The sequence below is a fragment of the Trachinotus anak genome, unplaced genomic scaffold, assembly GCF_046630095.1.
Source record: "Trachinotus anak isolate AG129_WGS33_773 ecotype Australia unplaced genomic scaffold, CSIRO_AGI_Tana_v1 ptg000051l, whole genome shotgun sequence".
NCBI lineage: Eukaryota > Metazoa > Chordata > Actinopteri > Carangiformes > Carangidae > Trachinotus > Trachinotus anak.
Window position 1 is genome coordinate 297501 of NW_027273902.1, and position 7500 is coordinate 305000.

Below are 7500 nucleotides of genomic sequence, written 5' to 3' on the forward strand. Positions count from 1 at the left end.
GCCTCAGGCCATGTGTCAGCGTCCCTGCTCACTTTGTTTAGTCCTGAGCCACTGCTCCTGCTACAGACATGGCAAACACATGTGGACAGTTTGAACCTGCCTCACATGTTTGATAGAAAATCAGCTACTTCACCACAGAAATGGTGGAATCATTGACCTTTCTATACTTTCATCTGTTGTTTCATGTTAAAAAAGCTGAACATCTGCATCTTTCCACTGATGGAAAAACAAAACTAATTTGAGCCCTGGCTGCTCAGGATGTGAACTCTCTCATTCTTTGATCAGATGCTGCTCGTTCCCACCTAAAAGACTCACAGCTCGTTATTTTGCAGTGAAAATTGGAGGAGTACGAGACAATTAGCCGTTCACTGGGGAGGTTTGGCTAATCAGAGGTTGGGGGGGGTACAAAATTAGTGGATGAAAAAAATCGCATTTACTGCCAGGATTTAATGTTTTTATCAAAGTGTGATTCTTTAAGAGGCAAAGTTTAGAAAATCTTTTTCAACTCATTTATTCTGCAAAAATACAAAAAAACTCACAAACCTGATCCAACAGAAAACAAAGTTTAGGCTCAAGTACAGGCCTGTGGCTTTCTGTACTGGGACAATGGAGCAAAGAGGCCTAAATCCATAGTTAGATTAAATACCAGGGTGAACTGTCTGTAACAGTATTAGTGTACGTACAGGGCAGGGCCAGCTGTACACCCCTGCTCCTGTTAAGCAGGATTTAGAGACAACTTAGTGTGATTACAGTGAGCCGGGCTGAAGAGACAGAGGAATCAAAAGTTGTGGAGCGGGACAGTCTTATATTACTCACTGGTCTCTTTGTTTCACCAGACAAAAAAAACTGAGTAACCAGATTATCTGGCAGATGTGGAAATTGGATTTGTGATGTTTAGATAAGCAGAAAAAAAAGATTCAGTCAGAAGCTTCATTTGAGGTTGAGAGTTTCCACAGAGCAGCCTCAAGGTCAAACCCCACAGAGACGAGACAGGTGAGGCAGGTGCTGGATCAGGTCTGGGTGGGAGTTCAGAGTGGGGGTGTGGAAGGGGAGGCAGTGCCAACCTGAGGACAAACATGTGTCACTTCACTAACTGCAGGGACGTGTGCACCTGAGCCGACTCTGCCTGCGGCTGCAGTTTGTGATGTTCCAAACTGTTTCTGCACGCCCAGCTCTTCTGCTCTGCACATCCAAGAATTTATGCACATTTGGTTTAATTTTTAATTAATTTTCTTTTTCTTTAAAAAAAAAATCCCTTTTAACGCAGGGCATGAAATTCATTATTTCCAGGCTTTCATTTTAAATGCCTCCTCTCCATTGAAAGTCTGGCCAACCCTGACCTTTGCTTGTACTGCTTAGATTTCTGATAGGCTTTGAATGACGAGGGTGCAATTTGGCCCCAGCTGCTCCTCCAACATGTTTATTGCTCTCCCTCCTCCGGCACCTGCTGTCCTCACCATGGGCTATTCAACCCTTCATAAATAGAGAGGTTTCCTCCCTATCACTGTAACTAAAACACACACACAGAGGCAACTTCAGACGAGGCCGGTGTTACATGAAGCTGTTCACTCTGCTGTTACTGCCTCCACTAACAGCATAAGGCACTGATAACCTAATTCTGTAATCCCCTGAAACTGGGCTACATTTCACAGAAAAGTAAACAGAAGAAAAACAATAGGTGTTTTTATCATTTCTGCCTGTGATGCATTAAATCTTGAGCCTGGTGTTCAGTCAACATGAAGCCAAACAACAGACTTGCAGATTTTCTCTCTCAGTAAAGGTTCATCCTGTGCATTTTGTGGGTTTTATTTCCTATAAGCTTCACACTTATATAACTGCAGACTCAGTTGTAATCAGAAGTCTGATCTTCACCTTTTAAAAGTAGGTCAGCGAAACATTTTCATAAATTCTACCATTGACAATACCACTGGAATTAAAAGACAAACTGGCATCATCAGATACTGTCTCTACAGGGTGGACGCTCTTCAAACAGAGACACATGGGGGGGGCAGTAAGTTCAGATGGATCCAGCCTGACCCTCCTCTCTGCCTCCAGCCCTCAAAGATTCTCCAACATCTCAACCAGCAGCTGAAGTTTCCCAGAAGAGCAGCGACATGGTGCTGCTACACCCACAGGGTGGAGGGCAACTTACAGAGCCGGTGACATAACACTGTGTACCATCATCCCTCATCTCGTTCCTCCATCTTAGGACGCAGGTGCTCTGACAGACCGCGAGCACACACACACACACACACACACACACACACACACAGACACACACACACGCACACACACACGCACACACAGAGCACATTACGTGGCCATCTAAGCAAAAACAAGAAAGGGGGGGTGGGGTGGTGGGATCGTGGGGCAGCAAAGAAAAAACACAACGCACATTCTGCACCGCGCCACAGTCTCGGGTGAATCCGACCAGATGAGGCTTCAGACCCGGTGAGGTGAGCAGGAGCCTCGGCTCCCGGCGGCGGGGGTCTTTCCAGCGCCGCTTCTGAGGACTTTTTTATCTGCGCACCACTAAAGGCGGCTGACATTTGAAGAGAGCATCTCTGTTTTTTTGCTGCAGAGGATCAAATGGCCAACCCCTCCCTCTCCCTCTCCCTCTCTCAAACACACACTCACTCCATCCTTCCTTCCATCCATCCATCTGTCCGTGCATCCACACACACACACACACACACACACACACACACACACAGGGGAGCCCTGTTCAACGCCCAGTGTAACATCTTAAAACACAATTCGGTGCTGAACTCTGTAGACACACATCCCCACTTTACTGTAACAACCCAGAAACCGACAAACCAGTGATGGAGCTGACGGCCGCGCTGAACGGGCTCGTCTATTCCCGGACGCACAGAAGGTGAAACTAGAGGACAGTGTGGAGAATACACTTCAGGTATGACTCAGGTCGTAAAGAGCATTCACAGGAATATAATGTAGACCGAGTGTGTTTTTCTCAGCCCCCCCGCACACTGATGGACTGGCCAACACAGGCAGAGTGACAGAGAAGTGGGTAAACACGCATCACTGAGCTTCTGAGAAAGCGCCATAGTTGGTTTATTCCCACTTATTATAAAGGCATCAGTGTAAATATGAAGCAGCAGCTTCTCTAACTCGAAGGTGTTTCAGTTCTATCACCGATGAAGCGCGTCGGAAACGTAAATAAATACTACTCTGCACTTCACAGAAAGGAGACGGGTCAAAGTGCTGAGAGATGAGTCGAAGTTTTAAATTATAATCAAAGAATCAGAAAACATGAAAATGTGAAAACAGCACTAATCTCGGCAGAAATCGCGCTGTGAAATGCTGTAAAGATGCGGAGACGCACCAAAGTTATGCAAAAAAGCCTTAAAAGAGGAAATGAACCATAATAAATGTGCAGTTTACAATCAAAACACCAGCAGCGTTGATTTCTCTTTACCTGGATTCAACAATATTTCCTCTGAGCTTCGTCCTGGTCGGGATTTTAAGAGTTGCAGCTCGCTGCCAAGTAGTTTTTATAAAAAGATATCCCGAGTAAAAGGTTTAAAAAACGATCATCTATCCCGTTGACAAAGGTCCAGATGTGGGAGACAGAGGGAGTGAGGGGAAGGTTTCCGGGCCCGTCCTACAGCAGCGCAGCGGCCACGCTCCGTGTCGCGGCGCTGAGATGTTACTTGTTTGTAAGCAAAAACATGGCTTCATTTGCCTTTGTCAGCGAGAAAAAACGTAATATTGACTTACCTTTCCCTCATGAGCCATTGTACCCCCCCCCCTCCACACACCCCCCTCCCCATCCCCCACATACACACACACACACACACACACACACCCCGATCTCCATCCCTCCGCCCTTTGCCATGACATCACGGAAGCTGTAGTAAAACCTCCAGCATCAGATGGGCAGGGCTTGAGGTCCCCCCCCCCCCCCCCCCTTACTACACACTAACTCAATGGGTATATGTATACACATACACACCCTCTCTGACTTTCTCCCTCCCTCTCTCTCTCAAACACATTCATCTTCTGAGCCCCGAAAACTGACAACTTCAAACTTCAAACCAGATGTTAGCAGCAGCAGCAGCAGCTGGATCCAGACACACACAACCGGTCCCGGCTGCCGCTTCCTGCTCCAACAGTCCGCAGCTCTGCGCCTCCTCGCACCAGAATCAGCTCATATTTTATACATTTCACCCGCTGACAAGTTCTTGATGTTCCGCAAATGCATTATGGAGGTTATAGCTGCTGTAATCCTTCACCTCCCCCCACCCACCCACCACCCCCCGCACATCCTGGAAAGTGGTACCGTCCAATAATTCATTCAGGGGACATTTTTTCCTCGGATGGGAATTGATGTAGTAGTTGTATGCAGAGTTAGTGAATGTAGCTCCAGGTTTCAGCGACACGTACACAGAGAGGCAAGTCTCCGAGGGCGCTTCACTCACATCACTCCTGCTCTGGGAGGAGAGGGATGGATATCAATTTGAATTATCGCTGAAAAGAAACAGCTACAGAGAAACTGTGTTGAACAAATATCAGGCTGAGCTTCGCAGGAGTTTTAAGAAGAGTGATCACTGTCAGTTCCAGATCTGCCGATAGTTTTAAAGGATCACTGAGACTGTCAGTGCGGCTCTCAACAACAAACAGTCTTAATAGTGCAACTTGGAGTCACTCCCAAATGTTGCTCACACCGTGGTTTTGCTTTGCTGTTTTGAAACCATTAGTGGAAATGACAACCATTCATTACAAGCCATTTGAGAATAGTCCCCACAAATGCCATCCTTTATCTGCTGTCTCCACGCCGCGTACGCAGGGAATATTCAAAAAGCCCAACCTTCAGCTTTCAGAAATTCTATTAAATTCTTATCTCTTTGCAGCAGGCTCTTTTTGTGCAATCCCATTGTTATGCATTGGAGCTGAAATCAATCACCGGCCGTGCACGCCGCATCAGTATGATTTCAGACCGTGGGCGCGGAAAGAGGGAGACTCACACAACAGCAGCACTGACACTCCAATAAACAAAAGAGGGAAAATATAAAAATAAATACAAATTCCCGGGCCCTGGTCCAGCAGAGGGGGCCATGCGGGAAGTGAAAGGCCTGCAGGTCAGGTGTGAGCTGAGCGGCTCTCAGCGGGGTACGGTGGCCGGAGTGAAACATATTTCTAAGATTACAGGAAAGATAAACGGTACATTTATGACAGACACACTCATCGTGTCATTATTTTCCCGCGGTGTGGTGCCAGGACCACGGACAGCGCCGGTGCGGAGGGACCGTGTTCATGGGTGAGTTCAGGACCGTGGACAGCTCCGGCCCACTGAGGCTTCAGGCCCGGACAATAACTCTCATCAGCTCATTGTTGAGGCAACAAAAGCTTTTGTGCGCAGGCTGCTCCGACTATCTGCCTCATTAAGTGTAACATCACACTGAATGTATTGGCATTACACAAAACTATTTTATTTCAGTAATTTTATTTATTTATTTATTTAATTATATTCCCATTTATGTGAATACTTTATAACTTTAGTCCTCTCACTCCTTTAGGTTTGATTTTGAAGGATGAGAATGTTTGTTATTAAATTAATCTGAAATAAAATAAAACAAACCTGAAAACCATCACAAGCCCAAACTATTGTTACTGAGCCTCACTGAAACCAAAGCAAGTGAACTCAACTTTACTGATCCTTAATGATCAGCTTAAAAAGCTGAATGACAATGTGCTACTAAACTGAGCTAAACTCACTCTGTTCGTCCATGTAGGTGTGAATAATTGTGAGTGATTAAACTGAACGGAATTCTGATAAACTGAACTTAATCAAACTAAACATAACTTTTCAATCCTTCATTATAAGCTTGAATGGCTTAATAGTTAAAATTAACTAAACTAGATTTAAAAAGCCTGAATTGTCATTAACAAAATAAAGCTAAACTGAGTTCAGCTGAAGTATGTGAATAATTCATTATTTCCTCAGTGTGTATTGTGCCCTGAACTAAAACAAACACTACACTGAAAGTGTGTTTGTTACTAAATGAAGCTTCTATGGGCTGATCGTGGTTTTCACTATAAAGTGAATAAAACTAAAGCAGACTGGAGTAAAACGTCTTCTCTTGCAGGCCAGCAGCTGTGTATCATGTGGGAAAACTTTTCCTCTGCTGGGACAAAGTGAGTGTGCAGATGCAGATGGCCCAGGGGCCCGCTGCCCCTCAATGCACGTCACTCCAGACTATAGCGGCTATATTGTGGAGGCAGCCGGTATAAATATTACATGGGGCAGCAGCTGACTGAGCGCTGAGGTTGAGACCGGGGGAGGCCCCTATAGTCCCTCGACAGATGGAACAAGCCGACAGACTAACACAACAAAAAAAGTTTTTAATAAGCCCGCAGCCTGGCATTGTCCCCACGGTACCGGGGCCACACGGTCCCCTAGGGGACCAACTGTCCTTTGTCTGGCCAGTTTTTCTTTTTTTTTTTTTTTTTTTTTGTTGTTTTTGTTTTAACCACGGGAGTCGAAGTTTAGTTTCTGTTATAATCTGAGCAGAAGTTCAGAAGATGATTTTACAGTGTTTGTATCTGTTGCATTAGCAGCTTGTTGTTTTAAAGCTGTAAAGTTACAGCTGCTGTGAGCAGCATCTTCAGCTTCTGTTCATCCTGCCTTTTCTGTAGAAGCTTTTATTTTGAATAGAAACAGAGCTGCTCCCGCCCTGAGTCCTCAGTAACTTCTCTCCGGAGGGTGTGGAGCGGGCCGCAGCTCGGTGTTACTCAGTTCAGAGACGCGTCTAAAAGTTGCTGCTGTGGATCAAAGCCAGTGAGTGATACGAACCTAGGAAAGTGCGGCACAGCTTCATGGTTCCTCCTCCTGTCGGTGTCTCTGCTTCAGTCCCGCTGCCACCGCCGAGTGCCGCCGCCAACTTTACTACTGCCCCAGCAAAGTTCCCCAAACTTTAGTTCGACTTCCCCGGGGAGGGGAGGGGAGTGCTGCCGGGGCGGGGACAAGCAGCTGACTGACACACCTGGACAGCCAATAGGAAAGGGTTATGCCCTCCCCGCTGCCGGGAGCTGGACCCAATCCCAGTCCCCCCCAGTCTCAGCTTTCAACAACAATAGACTGAACAGCAACAAAGAGCATCTGCTGCGCCCGGCAACTTCTCACCCCCCCCACCCCCACCCCCCCAGCAATCTGACTGAAACATACAGATGTCTCCTCTGTTTCATACACGCTCTATTTTTAGATCTGCACTGCTTCACCTCAACCTGAGCTCACTCCAAAACACAACCTCACAAATGTGTCCAAGATCTCAGCTACAGCTGCAAAGACAGAAACCACAGTGATACAAATCACAACTGACCATCAACACAGTTTTAAGACCACATGATAATGATGCTGTATGTTTCCATGGTCAGTCTAACCTAATCCACCCAATATTAATCTATTCAATTTTCCAAATCTCTGCAAATGTTAACAGAATTTGATCATGTGACCGGTGTGAACAGTGCAGGCTTCAG

General features: G+C 46.2%; 1 protein-coding gene across 12 annotated transcripts in view; it reads right to left on the minus strand.

The window, feature by feature from the left end:
- The window catches only part of myt1b (myelin transcription factor 1b), a 107281-nt gene that overhangs the window by 33746 nt on the left and 66035 nt on the right, over positions 1-7500 (minus strand). The window contains exon 1 of one of the 12 annotated variants that reach the window (XM_071473391.1): positions 6818-7070. The exons of 10 other annotated variants lie outside the window; for them this stretch is intronic. In XM_071473391.1, coding sequence (XP_071329492.1) covers positions 6818-6842 — 25 coding nt within the window. In that variant the 5' untranslated portion in view covers positions 6843-7070. Of the gene's footprint in view, positions 1-3439; positions 3757-6817; positions 7071-7500 lie in introns of those variants that run through there. One more of the 12 variants, XM_071473392.1, reaches the window with a different exon arrangement.